At 39.8% G+C, this 17,313-nt stretch overlaps 1 protein-coding gene across 3 annotated transcripts in view; it reads left to right on the top strand.

Annotated features, from left to right (window-relative positions):
• Positions 1-591: 591 nt before the first annotated feature.
• slc44a5b (solute carrier family 44 member 5b) overlaps positions 592-17,313 on the top strand; it is a 30,583-nt gene continuing 13,861 nt past the window's right edge. For all 3 annotated transcript variants that reach the window (XM_029429438.1, XM_029429439.1, XM_029429437.1), the window contains exons 1-3: positions 592-758; positions 12,236-12,284; positions 15,973-16,046. In XM_029429438.1, coding sequence (XP_029285298.1) covers positions 722-758; positions 12,236-12,284; positions 15,973-16,046 — 160 coding nt within the window. In that variant the 5' untranslated portion in view covers positions 592-721. The remainder of the gene's footprint in view (positions 759-12,235; positions 12,285-15,972; positions 16,047-17,313) is intronic.

Below are 17,313 nucleotides of genomic sequence, written 5' to 3'. Positions count from 1 at the left end.
TGTTATAGTTGGAGAAGTTTGGTTAATTTGGTGACCTTATGTGATACCAGCATAGCTTCCCCAACGTCACACTAATCAGTCAGTGGAAACCCATTCAAGCAGCAACATATTAAGAGATCAAACATACACTAATGCCACTATTAAAATTAAGGAGAGAACATTATTTTGCAATGTCACAGAATACCCAGCTGAGGTCAGTGTTCATCCACCAAACGCCTCAGTGTGGACAGAGACGTCACTGCTTCCCAAAAAAGAGTACCTGCAATATTGGCTGTATTATTAATCAACCGGAAAATAAAATAAAAGCATCCTGGAAATCACCACTCTTCTGGCAGACATAGGCATTGTATTAATCCCTCTGTTATATTGCATCGTTGATATAAATCCTACACGTGTTCATGTCAGTGGAAAAAACTGCACGTAAACGATTTGCTTTAGTTCTCATCCTAACAAAGGGAAACAGGACATTCAGCAGCACCAGCCACGGCGCACGTCCCCTTTAAGACCGTTTTGGAATAATTAATGACGTCGCGCTGTAAACACGACTGACGCTCAGCTGCGTGGCCGAAGCATCCTCCAAGAGCCCCAAGACCTCTCCAGGTTCCTGTGTTTATTTCTCGACGGGACCCGTTGAAAGGCACTACAATAACTGCGGTTCACCTCGACTCTCATATGCGGTCTCCAAAACCAAGACGACGCTGCATTTGTGCTACTAAGTGCCATGGCTAGAAATACGGACACCCCCTCGTCTTACTATGGTGAGTCGGTTGTCTTTGTTGGAAATGCCAAGATATTTTCCTCTGTAATGTGTAAACGTTATGACAACAGGACATAACGGTATGTTTTTTTAACCTGAATTGTGTTTAACCCCCTGGCTGTGATTTACAGGGACGTTAGCTAACTTAGCTTACATTGTCAGTTGCTAACTATTTAACGGCTATTTAACGGTTGACATCAAATACGCAGTAACGGTAACGGTAGAATCATGTTTTAAACGGCTATTTTAGCTAACGTTACGTTCGAATAAGTAGCCTAACGTCTATTTTTGTGTGTTTCTTTCATCTATCTTGGGAATTATCTGTATCTTTATCCTTAAATAATTTACCTAGTTAACTCCAGTGATATAATATATTTAGCATTTGTGTTGTTTACGTTACCTAAGTCCTCACTATCACTTTCCTCCTCCACTCATCGTCACTTCGTCTTTGTTGTAAACGCAGATATATATTTTTAATCTGTAACGTTACTGTACGACATGACAACTAAATGTAACGTCAACCTTATCTTCTTTGTCGTTTAGTCTGCTGGTTATTTTATGTATTTATCGTTTGGTCTGGCTGTACACTGTCAGAATACTGTATAATGGAAATGCACATCACTATTTCCTAAAGAGGATTCCTTTGTTTTCTTCTAACACCAGAACCAAAACCCGAATATATTCCATCTAAGACAAAGAAAAACCAGGTTCCTTATATTTATCCTCAACATTGATACCTGGAATTGAGGCATTTTTAGCGTGAAGACTTAAATGATTCATTGATTTGACATCCAACTATTTACCGCAGTAACGGACGAGTAACGTTTTAAACGGTTATTTAACGTTTTGAAAAAGTAGCCTAACGGTTTGTTTTTTTAAAAATCTGGCTCAAAATGTATCTGTATCCTTATCCGTAAAAACACTTTAATCGACATTTCTTTTTGATAATCAATTATTGATGATCGATTAATAGACTAAATCGTTTTGTCTATAATGTGTTTTGTCGTGAATACATTGCTGTAGTTTACAGGAGCGTTATAACATAGCATTCAGTCAGTTGGTTATTTTAAGGTTGACATCAAATCCGCAGTAACTGTATTTTTTGTAAACGGATGTTTCAACCCACCTTACACTGGCTCAAAACTGATCAATAGCCATCGCTAGTTAACTCATGTGATGTGATTTTTGCCTTGTATTTCGATGGGTGGGTTGTTAAGAGCAACTCTTATCTCCACTTACCTCCTTCTCTTCTCGTCCACATAATTACAACATTATAACAACTGCAGTCCAGGTAGTGCAGTTAGTAGTGAAGATTAAAATCAATCTCCTCTGTGAATGTTTTTTGATAACAAAAGATGTATTCTCTGGAATTGGCATTTTCACCGATCCATGCATATAAAGTATTTAACATGTGTGCAGCTTTTCTGTCCATTAGCCTGCTGTGTTAATCATGTTGTTTTTCAAAGCAATATAATCCTTTATCACTGCCAGATGCCACACAGCATCTTTCCTCTGAAACAAAGAGCCACACACTGATGATTGTTTACTATATTGGCTTTTTGAGGTTTAATGCCAGCATTAATACTTTGACAGCTAAACATATTTTCCTCTATATTTACTAATATTCCATTTAATCATTGAAATATATATATTTCACAGCTGTATTGTTACTGTCAGTGTAAGAGCTGCTGTCAGGCTACTACAAGACTATCACGGGAAACTAACTTGCTATTGAAACCCAGACTAAGAGATTCCACCACATTGACAGGACAATTAATGTCTCCTTTCAATTAAACATTCCTTTATGTGGCTGTTAACGGGTGAGTTTAATCATATCTACACTGATCCAATATCTCATATTCACCAAATAGCAAAGGTAGACCAAAGACATGATCAGCTATTCAGTCCACACTATAACACAGAACGTTATATAGTTATTAACGTTTTCATGTCATGCTTATTAGTGTCAGCGGAGCCTTCAAAAATCCTCACTCTGTCCAAGTTTTGTGTAATAATTACAAACAAAATGACTGTCAGGGAGGCTTGATCTTCAGATACAGTGGCTGTACAGTTTAAGACTGACACGGCATTGTCAAGTCTGCTCCTGACTGCTCTTGATGGGGAAAAAACTACTGTGTCTACCACATGCTGACCCTATGTGTCCCTCAGACCTCATGACTACAGCACTCTGCCAATCACGACTGCAACCTGTCATCTGTAGTGCTTCTCACTGCTCTCTGCAGACATGCGGCTCACCATTGGGGCCTTCAAACACTATTACCATAAACCTGACACTGGAGATTATGTGTAGAGTATTGTAAGTAAGCAGCTTTGTGCAGGTTTGGAGTTAAACATATTTATTGGAAGTAGTAAAGTAGTGTGTCATTATTATTATTATTATTATTATAATAATAATAATAATTATTATTATTATTATTATTATTATTATTATTATTATTATTATTATTATTATTATTATTATTATTATTATTATATACATTTCCTAGATGTTGTGCATCCTTACAAAGGCTAACATATACCTGCATTATCTTCTTTTGCTTCAACTCAAGCTCTACTCTCCAGAGATTTACATGAAATATATTAAGACAGTTTTATTAAGGAACATCATTTTGCCTAAGCATCCAACGACCTAGCTAGTGGAGCATAAGATGGAGCTGTGGGGCCTCCCTATGTTTAGGTCAGCTGCTTTATGCTGTGGGCTCCCCGGTGCTTTTGTTCCATCAGCTAGCTTGGCAAAAGAGCAAAGCAGAGAACAACAAGACACATTTTACATCTGTAAACTCTACCCCGTAGTGTAGTCAAATTACATTTGCAACTAATGTTTCAATCACTGTATTTGTATAAATGTGGAGTGCTTAGTAACATAAATCATATTTTCTGTTGCTGGTGATGCACCCAACATTTCTGGCTTTCTTTAGTGGTTTATTTCTCTTATCCAAAAGTCTATGATTCTGTCCAGAATATAATTTCCAGTCAGCTCGTTGAATAGATCTTGTCTCACCTTTTTTTTCAACAGGAAACCCTCCTAAGTATATATTTCTGGAAAATTATTTATTTTATTAGTTATGTAGGAAATAACTAATAGGACAGGAAAATAGGGCAGGATTAGAGACTGTCATGATGCCATTCCACGTTAACATTGAAATAGCCCTAATATAAAGTTAGATTTTTCTTTTAATGAACATAAATTGCATGTGCCCTCATAAAGGAAGCAAAAAACATGTGATCTTTCATAAGTGAGCCATGTTTTAATAGCTGGTCGAACTACCTGCCACCCCATCATCATCAGTGGTCTTATACTGTACTGCTAATATTCTAAATCGATCAGAAAAAAAGTAATAGAAAAAGGTAGCAAAATAGCTCATAATCGTTCTGTGACAGGTTTGTAAGTAACAATTTAGATATGAGATCCATTCACCACAGAAAGTGTTGAGTCGGGCCCACTGTTAATTAATAAATTTCTCGCATGGGCAGCTTCCCTAAACGGTGCATTTTATACTGAGTCAATGCGGAGTCATGACAGAAAGCTGAAAGCCATGGTTTAGAATCAAACATTCACAGCCTCTTCCTGTGAAATTGCAATCAGAAGGTTGTGGCTCAAATGGCCGATTTTGCACCCAGGACTAAGTGCTATTATGGGCTGTTAAAGTGTCCCTGTCCTCTTAAAATACTCATCTCAAATGAAGACTGATCCCCACTCCGTAGTGCTCCTACACATTTTATTAGTATTTATGGCATATCTGCTCATTATTTTTTAACAAGGTTATGTTCTTTTGCTACTAATTTCAGGTGTCTTTTCTCAAGAGATAGCTATGTCAGTGCCTGGAAGTTTGAAGTATATTATTCACACTAATGATTGGGTGAGTCAGTAAATAACTTCAGATACACTTCTGCACAGCACTGGATGGTGATTTGTTCAAGTCTGTGAAAGTGAGAAGCTGTGAAGAGGCTTTCTAGGCGACAGCAAGGAGACTTTAAATTTCCAATTTGCAGTACAAATATAGTTGGTGTTTGTTTATAACTAGAGGGCTAAGTGACATTGACAGTGATTTATGAAACACAAGCCAGAGATGCACTGGAAAAAGAGTGAGAAATACAGATATGTTCATGTTAGACACGCAGGTTTTGAGTCTCGAGTGCACAGTGAGACTTAAAATTACTTTAATGTGGTTTAATGTGTTAAATGATGCAGCTAGCTTGATCAAAACAAATGAATCATTATCCAAAGAAAACAGAAGAGACATGGTGTTCTGACGTTGTAAACATGCTTTTTTTGATCAGATGAGGGCCTTGCATTACACCTTGAAGGTTTGCATAGATATATCAGGGTTTTGGTGTCTTTGACGCTGATCTGAATTTGATGTGTGCCGACTACTAAAAGTCAGGGGTTAAAAACGCAGACAGTGAAGTGATGTTAATATATGGACCAAATCAAGACATTGGCCCATAGGAGTACAGTTTGTCTCTATAACCTGAGGGTTATATACATACACTGTACACATTTCTTGCTACTTCGAGCAACCAAAGAATCAAGATTTGAATTTGGAATGTGCTGTGCTGTGCTGTGATGCACACATATGCACTTATATAGAACTTTTCTATCTTATCTTATCTTATCTTATCTTGTGTGAAGTGTTACTTTACATAACCTTCAAGTATTTGCATGTTTCTTGTCAGTGCAAAGTGCACACAGTTTGAAAGTATGCAATTGATCAAAGAACATGGTTGTGATCGTGAGCTCATTTGCCATGACATGTGCCGTTGTATAAGAGAAAAAGAGGAATTAATTGTGGAAGTATCAAGACAAGTCTTGACTACTGAGTATGAGAATAAGAGCTATTGTGTGTTCATTTGGTCTGTAGATGCGTACAAATTGAAGTGTGTTTCTTCACCTTGGTGTGTGAATTGCATATTTGAAAATCAAGATGTAGTATATCCTCTTATGTTTGATAATCCAGGCCAAAGCCGGTTGATCCTGTCACTGATCTACAGTAGTAGTAGTGAGCCTCGTTTCACAACACAGGGCTGCCACTGACATGCCTGGAGGCTCCCACAGAAGTAACCAAGGTCACAAAGCCCCAGCCACAATACTGCCACTTCTCCGCTCGGAGCAGCAGGCTAGCTGTCAGCGTTTGACACACTCAGATGCTAACTCTCCTCTTGGGGGTCGAATCCCAACCCGGATCTCACTATTCTCGGCATTTGAGGGGATGTCAGTTAGCACTGTGTCTTTGCTTCCCTCTGAAAATATGCACAGTAAACACTGTTCATGCACTGATAGGAGTTAACCCAGTGGGCACCCAAACCATATATGCCAAGTACTCAGTCCCTGAGCATCTGCTAATAGTTGAGAGGATCTTAAGAGGCGCTGCAAAGTAAACCTCAACCAGAGATCTGGATGTTGTTGTCTTGTCTCAATAAGCACTTTAAAGGTTATACTGTTGTCCGGGGAGCTGGGGGGGGGGGGGTTTGGATACAGAAGAGTAGTGATAGAAGAAAATCAGAGAAAACAAGAGTACTGGTGTTACATGAAGTGTTTGTGTTCATTATCTCTTCACATTTTTAATATTAAAAAGGGGAGCCATCTGGAACTTTTTAACTGCTTTGATTGTTTCAGAGAGGGACTACAAATCTCAGCTGTAATTTTCTTTCTGGTGAGTGTGGGAGACTTCTGTGATCATAAGTGTTGCCTGACTCAAGTGAAACCTTGCCAGTTAATATCTGCTTCCCATGACCCTCTCGTGTGTGTGTGTGTGTGTGTGTGTGTGTGTGTGTGTGTGTGTGTGTGTGTGTGTGTGTGTGTGTGTGTGTGTGTGTGTGTGTGTGTGTGTGTGTGTGTGTGTGTGTGTGTGTTGAACTGTGAACACTGACAGTGAATCTCTAACCTACAGACTACCCCATGACCTTCTCCCAGTCTCTTATCCTATCACAGCATTACTGGCCCCTTTTTATTTTTATGACAGTGATACATCCATACAGCTTTGCTACTATTGTGCCAAGTGCCCAACACTAATGTTGCAGGAGAAACATTAACACTGCTCATTTTGAAATACAGACTAGAGGCAAACTCAAAGCCCCAAAGCCATGCTACTGATGTTGCTTTCCTCTCTGGACGGTCGAAAGCCGTTGCTTTTATCAAATATGAATGAACATACTGTATACAGCATTCAGACTCCCTGGCTGTGCCTACCCTGCTGAATAACATCATTATGCTGAATTTTTAACATTTCTATTTTTTCTTTCTTGTTTATTTGTAGCTGGATCTAAACTGGATCTAAGCCCAACATAGCTTTGACAGGAGTGCGATCTTAGAGCACTCCACCCGCCCTACGTCTTGGAAATGTTTATGAATCAGCAGAGTGAAAACAACAAAAAAGTCCTTTCCTAAGGGCCCCTCTGACCCAGCCCATGTAGAGCACCTGCAGTGTTCGAGCTGTTTGCCTGACCACAGTATGAAAGAGGCCTGTGTTGAACAGTGGTGCCTGGGCACACTGGTGCCTGTGTCTGCCCGTGTTGACGTGTCGGTGTACTGGATGTGTTTACGGACACGAGCTGAGAAACGCTGGGAGGAGGTGCTGTGGAAACGGGATAGAGAAAGTGAAGAAAGTTTTACTCTGGAGGGTGTAATGACAACACTGTACTGTATGATTAACATTATACACATTTTATATTTCACAATTGTGTGCTTTATGTACTAAGGGAATACATCACCCACAAAATGATCAATACGTCACCACTTATTACCTTGAATTGTTGAAGAAAACTGTTTTTCTTGCATGCCTCCCCAAGAATTTGGGTTTTTCTTTTTTATCCTTTCTTCACCATGGAGGCATGTGAGAAAAACTGAATTTTCTTCACACATTCAAGGTAACACAGGGTGAGTTATTGATATAAAAATGTTAATTTTGTGGGTAAAGTATTCCTTTAGTTTATGACATTTTGGTTTTTAAGATTTCTATATTTACTATAGGTTGATATCATTTCATTAGTTGGTTATCTTTGTTCTCACATTAATAAATCTCAGAGTATCTGCAGTGACATTTCTCACTATATATATATATATATATATATATATATATATATATATATATATATATATATATATATATATATATATATATATATATATATATATATATATATATATATAGTGAGAAGTATGTATATGTGACTCAATAATTGTGCACATAATCTCTGAGCAGTCTAACCTTTATGATAAATGAGTCCAGATTGTAAAATACAAGGTGATTAACTTCTTCTGTGACTTTCCCCTGAAACTTTATCACTTCAGGCTGGGTTGTGACATCTGGCTCTCTTCCTGCAGAAGCACTTAGAAGTTGATTCTCAGCAGTCAATCTCAGCAATACTTCAGAATCAGGACAGGAGGGACAGACTTCAAATTGAGGCTTTGTCGCACTGCCTTTCAATCTTTTTTAAGAGCTTTTATTAAACCTTTATTGGAAGAAAGAATTTTGATCACAACATTTTTATGTGTCATCGATTTAGTTTATAGAGTTCTCACCACTGTAAACGGATCCATAGATCATGTTGCTATGGAAGACTTGCTGCAAATTAAAATGGGATTTGGGAGCAAAGATTACTGCCAAAGCCTTTGTCTGATCATGATGTGTAATTCCTCACCCTGTCCAGCCTCATTGCCTAAGAGCCTTGATTACCACCATGAATGTAGTGTTATGCGTAAATCTTTCAGTCACAGCAGGACACGGTGCCATTATCCAACACTATGTCAATAGAGGAGACTTGCAGTTAGTAGAGCTAACAGTGACTTAAACTGTCCCAGGGTAGCATGCCTGCCAGGCTTTTTCCGTATGTTGTTGACTACAGACCCCTCTTTCAGCATGACTAAAGCCAGCAGCTCGCATCCAGTCCACCACCCATATCTCCTGCACTGGCAGACTGCAGTGCAGTCTAAACAGCAGTCATCTAATGCAGAGTCTGCTGGTATCCAGGCATCACTGATGATTTTCACCACTCTCTTTTAACCCTTCATTGGAATCTGTTTTGTGGGACAGCGGAAAGTACACCAGCCCTGTAGAAGTAGTCGAGCTGATGTAGTGAGTAGAACAGCAGCTAAATTTAGCTTTGCTGAATTAGCACATGCTCTGTCACCTGAATGTTATTGTGTAAGAACGAAGGGGTTTGTTATCCTCCAGAATACTTAAGCATGCTGTCCACACTATATTATAACATGGTTTTTGCAATTTGTGAGTATGCGATCACATGTTTTTGTTTTAGTTACTGCCGTCATACTGTATTGACAGTTTTGTATTCTGGGTTTTGATCAACGTAACGACTGCCCTAATTTTCCGTCAGTTGGCGGGGGACCGTGCTGCCTGCTGATCCTTTTACTGGACATACTGGCAGGCTGATCTAGAAACCACTGACATGACTGAAAAAAGCTCTGCTCCCTGACACTCACTGCACCACAATCTGTCATATCACCACTTGCTCTCCTTGATCTCCGTGTGATTCAACTTGCACTCACCATATGGACTAACCTGTTTGTGTCACAATTCCTCCTGCACTGTGGAGACCTGCATATGTTTTGAATATTAACACAACCTAGGAGGATTAATGACATTATTTTTTAAATTCATCTTACATTTGGCCCAGTCTAGCTATCTACGTGTTTTGTTTACCCCCAGCAGCTGTACCTCTAATTAGCTCTGATGTAAGTTAATGTGATGCAGCCTGCTGGCCCTGGCAAGTGGGTGTAGCAACAACTACTGGGATATAAAAGCAATTTGAAGCAACTTCAGGCACAACATGGAGGAATAGTTCACTCTGTCAGTGAATCATGCACAGTTGCTAAATTTGAAGGGCCCAAATTAAAATCTGAGTGGTATGGAGCTGTTTTTAGGTTAGAGCTCTCAGCATTGTAGATCGCTTGAAATACAGCGTAGCATCCTTTTATATTCAGTGCTATTGCTCTGCAAATGCTGCAGTGAGCACCTGGTCCGGTGACATTGTGTCCTTGGCTGAGGAATTCACACACTTAACCCAGAACATCTCCCATTTTTAGACCTGAAACACAACTCAAGTGAGTGGCTTTCAGTGACAGCCAAACAGATGGCTGTAAAATAGGGTTTTTAAACGGCAAGGACAAAATAAAAAGCGACATGGAGCCTCTTGTATCAAATAGCTTATCTTTAAAAAATAGATTAGCAGGTCACACTGCTTCGGTTACAATGAGCTGAAAAGGGTCATAATCACACCTACAGTGCATGTAAGGAATTTCCTCATAATCTAGTAGCGGCACGTGCAGTAACTCCATGTGGTCATGTGACCAGCCCACTGTGTCCTTTTACACATGCAGCTCTCCATCTGTCATAATTCTTGCCCATCTCCAATATACAAAAAAACCAACCTATGTGACAATGACAACTCACCTTGAGTACATTTCCGGTCCAGTGCATTTTTCTTTTTTTTATGCTGACTCAGCAGCTTAAGGACTCCAGGGTTATTGGTGAGCAAAATTATTGCTCAGTCACTTTTCTCTGATATTATTTTACTGTTGGCCCAGCAATTTGGGATGTCTATCCTTCAGATTACCACTGCTGTAGGGAGGCTGGTAGAGAAATCCAGCGGGGGAAAGCGAGCAAGAACGTATGTGTGTAACATCGTGGCTTTCATACCTTATCTTCATGCAGAAATATTGGCTTTAGAAACCTTTTTAGCTACAACATGAAGGAATTCCACCATGACCAGACAATTGTGGGAGCGCCCTCAGTCACTATGGGATGTGTAGCTGGTGGTTTGTGAGGAGCAGCTGCCAGGCAGTACTGTGCTGAGTCAGTTATTTTAGGCAGAGAGTTCTTTGTTTGTGTTTTAGCATATACTGTACGTACGTGTTGTATTATAAGATTTTTCATCTTGCAACTGTGTGTTGTTGTAAGCATTATATTATGACCACCAAGATAGCATATACTATGTACAAACGTCAACATGTCTCATGATCTCAACTGAAACTTGTTTTAGACAGAAGGGACTATTTCCTGAGGTGCACTTTCTTTACTCCATTGCAGATAACAATTTATATATATATATATATATATATATATATATATATATATATATATATACAATAATTCAGTTATTTTATTACACACAGATGGATATCACTTGCTATTCACTATGTCATTGTCAATGATTGGGTGACACAGTGAATGTTTACAATATAGTGTGTTAAATGCAAAATAAGATAGGCTGGCTGACTTCTTGTTTGCTCCCCGCACACATGAATGGGTTAGATCATGTAATCATTCTGTATTCTTTAAATGTTATTAGACCAAAAGGATAAATGTCTCATAATTAAAAGAGTCATTTTGGAGGGTCTGTGATGCTCCAAAGAAATGTATTCAGCGTTTTACAACCGCAGCACACAGAACTGTGTTAGTGAGCACGCTTCCTGATCTTCACAACACTTAGTGACTCTCCAGAGATAAAAACAAATGCAGTTGTTGAGTTGTTCCAGAATAAACTACACTGGCCATGTTCATTGTAATAAAAGATGATATCATCCAGTGCAACAGTATGGCTTTTTAATGTGTTTTTAATAGTCTTTGGATGATCGCTGAGCTCTATGGGATGGAGGCATAACCTCGGCCTATATCAGTCACAGCCAATGCTTGTTATTAAGATAGATTTGCTGCTTGTTTTGGTGTTTTTCCATTTGATTTGCTGATAAAAATAAAAAGGGTTTTGTGCTTGTTATATTCACACATTTTATAGTACATTCGGAACATAATTTGCATGTACGTAATACAGTGTACTCATGCCTCACACCTTTAGAAACCAGGTTGGCCTGTACATCTCTCGACAGGATCAATTTGGGGAATGGGCAGATGGGAGATCAGCCCACTCATGCTGCCCCTAAGTCTGCCCCAGCTGCTTGGAGATATTACGCTCCATGAGTAGTGATTAATAGGTCCTCAGGAACACGTCATATTTAGTAGAAGGGGGACCAAAGTAGCATCCAGGGATGAATGCAAATGCTTCCTCACACCTACAAGCGCACACAGTCTGAGTTCGCCCCTCGGGTAACTGATGGTGCTTGCTGCCGTGGTTCAGTATTCACTCTGCTGGGTCAAATGGGGAATCCTCACTGTGACCCAGATAGGCCGTTTGGATTAAGAGTTGTTAAAATGATTTATCATATTTCTGTGTTAGCTACATTGTTTTCTGCTTTATTTTAGCGGGATCTTCCCTCTTTATCCCAGTCCTGCAAGGAGACCTGCACTGTGAAAAGGACTCGTAAATGTGTCTTGCACTGCAGGTTGACTTTACAGGCACTCTTTTATCCTTTTGTTGGGAACCATACATTAGTCATTATACTTTGCTGTCCTGTCGTATATGTTCTGTATTACACTCAGTCAGTGAATTGTATAGTTGTGTTCTATTTGACTCTAATCTCACCGTACTCTGCTTGTCTTACAGGTGAGCCACGCAAGTTTGACCCAGACTTCAGAGGGCCTGTACCCAACAGGTATGACACTAATCAATACCACCAGCTTTTTGCTTTATAGTTGTTGCATCTGATAATGTTGGGAACTATTTAAAATGTACTCAAATAAAATGTACATTTAAGTCACAGCATTACAACACTTGAAATGCAAATCCATTCTCCTGCGTTATATTACAATGGAGACGGAAATCTCAGAGATGGATATCTCAAAACTTAGATGAATTCAAAACTATATGTACATTTAAATACCACTAAGACTTTGTAAGAACATTTGTTGTGTATTTATTCTGGCGAACTGACCGTTTAACTAGTACTCACTACCTTCCAACATCTGATTCTTTCTTGTTTATAGATTTTGCCCATTGTATAATTTTTTTTGGCACTCACCAAAGTCGGAGCGCTGATAGATTGATCATTTGTCATGACACGTTAATAAAGATCGAGGCCGAGTGCTGGCAGCTCTCTCCACTCCACCACACAGATCAATGGTCATAAGTCAAGCTGGTGGCTGGAGTTAGCCCAATGACACACACTATTAACCAGCCAGATACACCCAAACAGATGTACTTCACACATTATCGCGGCTATTGAAGGAAGATGTCTCCAGTTTTTCAACCAGCTGCATAGTAGCACTTGAAATTGTCAATTTAAATGATAATTTGGGGACTTAAAAGTGAGTTCACATGCCAAAAATGATTGAAAAACCCTGATGTAAAAAATGATGGCGCGTAACAGGTTGAGGTTGACGAGTTTCCCTCCAAAAATAAATATATATTAGATATTTAAAATGAAGTCTACATTTTAAGACCACCAGATTTCTTTAGCACAAAGAAGAGCAGAATTTTGCAATAAAGCAAAAAACCTTCGAGGATGTCACCGCAGGCTTTATTTTATTATTTAGTCATTTTCTGAGGTAATGTCTGCTCTTATCTCTTTTATGTTCAATGTCAGTTTGGCAGGCTGCTGTGAATGCATGTTTCAGTCTTCCTGTGCCTCTTTATCCCACCCTCTCCAGCCCATTTCACTGCTACAGCTGGGTGAAGGCACCAAGGATACTTTGATGTTTCTGTGGCTCAGAGGCTTTTTCTTAATGAGAACTGGGAGAGAACTGTCTCTGTGGTCGTCTTGTTTTCATGCAAGCTCGGTGCCTAAACGTAGTGACTGTCTCTGTGGTGTTCGAGTAGTCCTCTAAATGACATACAGAAGTGGACACTGGTGAAACTGCCTCCAGTTCTAAACAATAATACACAGATATAATCTGTGTAAAGAAAAACGCAGATTAGCGTTTACAACTGCACGACCACATTGCAAAGTAGTACCTGCATTTCATAGTGTCCTGTTAAATGTGCACTCTCAAGCCAATGTAACTACAAATCAGTTGCTCGCTGCCATGATGGCGTGTTTGACAACTTACCCAAAGAGAGCCTCGTATTTGTCAGAAAAGTTGCTCACTTGAACCAAAGTCCCTCTTGGCTTTCAGGACCATGAGAAATATCCATGTAGTGTGTAAATCTGACCCTCGTGTTAATGTTTGTTACAAAGCCGGGACAGGCTGGCAGATTCACACCACAATGTCACCCATGCTATGCTGTGGCACTGCTGCCATCTTCACCTTGGCTCAAATAACACAAAAGTGTCTAATTGCACAGACAGAGCTTCTTCTGAGATAAGAGAGAGAAGCAGAATTGTTTTCACTCCCCCTTTACTTTGTCAGCTTCACTTCAACACTCACCTTTGCATGCTTCAAAGGTGACTTTGTATTAGCACTGTGGTGCTGTGTGTGCACTTTGTCTTAATAATGCAGTCTTGTCAATATGAGGGAGTTGGGAAACAAGAGGGATCTACAGTAACACTTTACGAAGGAGGAGAGTCAAGGTCGGCTTTAGACCCCCACCCCTCAGATCTTCCCTTTAATCATCTATGATGTGTTGTTGAGTGATAGCTAACTTATCCCACAGCTAAATTATGGAGAGGGATTCAAAGACGAGGAATCCAACCATTGCCATGGCAACCCTGACAGCCCTTCCCCTCGTTCTTTTTTGAATGAAATTAAATAGTACTCCCTTGTCTCCCCTTGTTAATAATTTGCACAATATCAGCAGCAGCTTTGCTGGAAGTGTGGCAGGTTGTCTTTATAGCCCTCATATTCACTGTCACTGCAAAACTATTATTTCCCAAAAATAATTGCTGTGCTTTCGGGGAAAAAATGGTTTACACCAAGTCCCTAAGCCATATTTCTTATAGCCACCAATTGCTCTTTCAGTCTTTTGTCATACAGGGTCAGTGTCTGATGTCGAATTTCTGCCTGAGAATACAGGGCGGAACGTCTGAGTGGAGATATCACATTTTGAATGTGCAGGTATCTACAGTCTTAAAGTAATTCAGATAAGGATGATGATAATAGAGTCATCTTATTCTGAAGTAAGACACAAAGAGAATACGCAGCCCTGCTGGGACAGAAAACATTCTCAATCCTCTATATTGCTAAATTCAGCAAACCAATCTACCAGAGCAGCCTGTTAACATAGACTGCAAACTTTACTGCAGTTATTAATACAGGACAATAAAAAGCTCTTAGTTGACTTGCAAACAGTCTTGGATAATGCATAGCTGACCTTAAATCTTAGAGGCTACACTGAGCACACAGTTTAAATAGTTATGTTGGTTTCTTGTTTGCGTCTTAATGTAAATGTATTAGTGTCTATTTAAGCTATTTTATCCCTCTTTGTTTGGGTTGATCGTCAGCTGATATCCTCTGTGCGCATCCGTGCTCTAATCTCTCTTCACTGTCTGCTACTTAATCATGAAATTGTATTTGGAGGCTGAAGAGCCGCCTGTATAGAACTATGTAACCATGCTGCATACAAAACAAGGACAATCCACTCTTCAAAGAACTACACAGAGGAAACACTGTCACATCTCTGAGCTCAGGCCTCCTTTTGACATTGGCTTCTCTCCTCTGGATGAAAGAGGAGAAGGGTTGAAAGCTGGAGGAGATGAGGGTCTTCAGTCAATTTGTGTAGCGTATGTCCCTTGTATGGTACTACTGGGCACAGTGGATTGAACTTGGCTTTATTCAAGGCTGGGCTCAATAGTCTGAATAGTATTGAAAGAGGGCTAAGAAGGGGCTGGACTGACAGCTTCTCTCATGGAGGAAAGGAGGGGAAGAAAACTTGTTGTGGTAGAGAGACAGTGAAGAAGAGAGAGAGAGAGAGAGAGAGAGACCAGGAAGCTGCTTAAACTAGCAGACTGAGGATACTGTGGAGAGAGAGGCAATCTTCAAATAGCTGTATCTGTGCCTGTGGGACAGTTAACTCTGGGGGGGATTCAGCATCTCATTAGAAAGTCAGCAGACCTTCACTACAGTTTCTCTGAAAACACAGTATACAGATGACACCTTGTTATACCTGGTAGCAAGTGCTGCACGCTGATATAAAACTCAAACTCGCTTGCCATACATCGGCTCTGTCATGATAACCCACAAAAAAACAATACAAAATTGGTTAATTGTTAAACACATTTACTTTTCCTTGAGATGAAGCAAACTCCCAGTTCCTTCTGGGGACGCATTAGTGCTTGTATTTTTGTCATGATACTGATTTGTCAAAGGCATTCAACAACCAACCATTCATAAATAACCACATTTTTCTCTTGTAATCTTCCCTGTGTCACACATCTCTTATTTGTTGTTGCACATTTTCCCCTCCAGGAGCTGCACTGATGTGGTTTGCTGCGTTATCTTCATCGTTGTCATCCTCGGCTACATCGCTCTCGGTACCATGGGTGAGTTTGACACATTGCTGCTGATTACAAGTTTCACACACAGCCACAGTCGCAGACAGGATGTGATATGTTCTGGTCTGGTCGTGAAGTGAACAGTGTCTGCGTACGACAATAAATTGACTAAATCCTAATTTAAATAATACAAAATAATCATTTAATTTGAATTAAGCAGTTTTTTTCTATGTTTCATAATTTCATGGTTGGCTATTCAACAAAATGTCTGATTGTTAAAATTGCGGGGGAGTTGAGAAATGCGGCTCCCCAAGAGAATGGGCTAGTCTTTTAATACACGGGACTTTCACCACAACATGCAGCTTGTATGGCTCGCTCAGCCAGTCTTGACTTGAGGTGATCGTGCGAGTAAAAGTGTTTTGATGTCTCTGTCGAGCTTTTTTGTACTGGATGACCAGTGATTCCCTCCGGCTCTCATTTCATTCAAATTTAGTAAAAGCTGTTAGGCTCACTTGAGTGTGACAGGATGTCCACTTTGCTTGCGAACCGACTGAGGCCATGCAGACTTATGAATCCTCCCATCAGAGCTCCTTTTCTCTCTGTCTTTCCTCAGGTTTTCCTTTTTCCAATTTAATTATCCTTCCTTTCTCTCTTTCTACTTTTATTTCTCTCTCTCATTTTGCCCCTTTCTCCATACAAAAACACATATACTGTTTTATCCTGCATACCTGACTGCACATGTATTTCCTCCCTCTTTCTACACACACACACACTCTCACACACACACACACACACACACACTCACACACACACACACGCATGATATACATTACAAATGAGGGGAAAATGAAATTCCAATGCTGTCACCAAATTGCCGTCTCTTGCCAGCTCGTTGTCAGCGGAGTCACGTGTCAATCTGGGCATGAGAAGGACTTACTGCTTCCCAACCATTTAAATAGAGCAGGAGCCATGACAATGGATGTCACTTTAAATGCACACTGACATGTCTGCAATCAACTGAAGAACTCAGTGTTTTTTCTTTGTAATGTTTTAAGTTTCATCATCCTTGTTGTGTCAAAGACTTGTGCACTGCCTTTGTTTTGCGGCATCGCGTTCTGCACGATCCTTCATTGACTGGCAAGGTAAAAGACCTGCTGTTGTTCAGGTTGGGCAAACAAATGAAACACAAGAATTTCTTAGTAAATTGAATTTCAGGGTTACTGCTCCTCCTATCTTGAGAAACCGAAGAAAACACATTTAAGTGGATTGATTTGTTTTGGGTTTAGTTAACATGCTCACATCCTCCAAATATATT

Source organism: Cottoperca gobio, chromosome 4 (assembly GCF_900634415.1).
Source record: "Cottoperca gobio chromosome 4, fCotGob3.1, whole genome shotgun sequence".
Taxonomy (NCBI): domain Eukaryota; kingdom Metazoa; phylum Chordata; class Actinopteri; order Perciformes; family Bovichtidae; genus Cottoperca; species Cottoperca gobio.
This window is presented reverse-complemented; position numbering and strand designations above follow the sequence as displayed.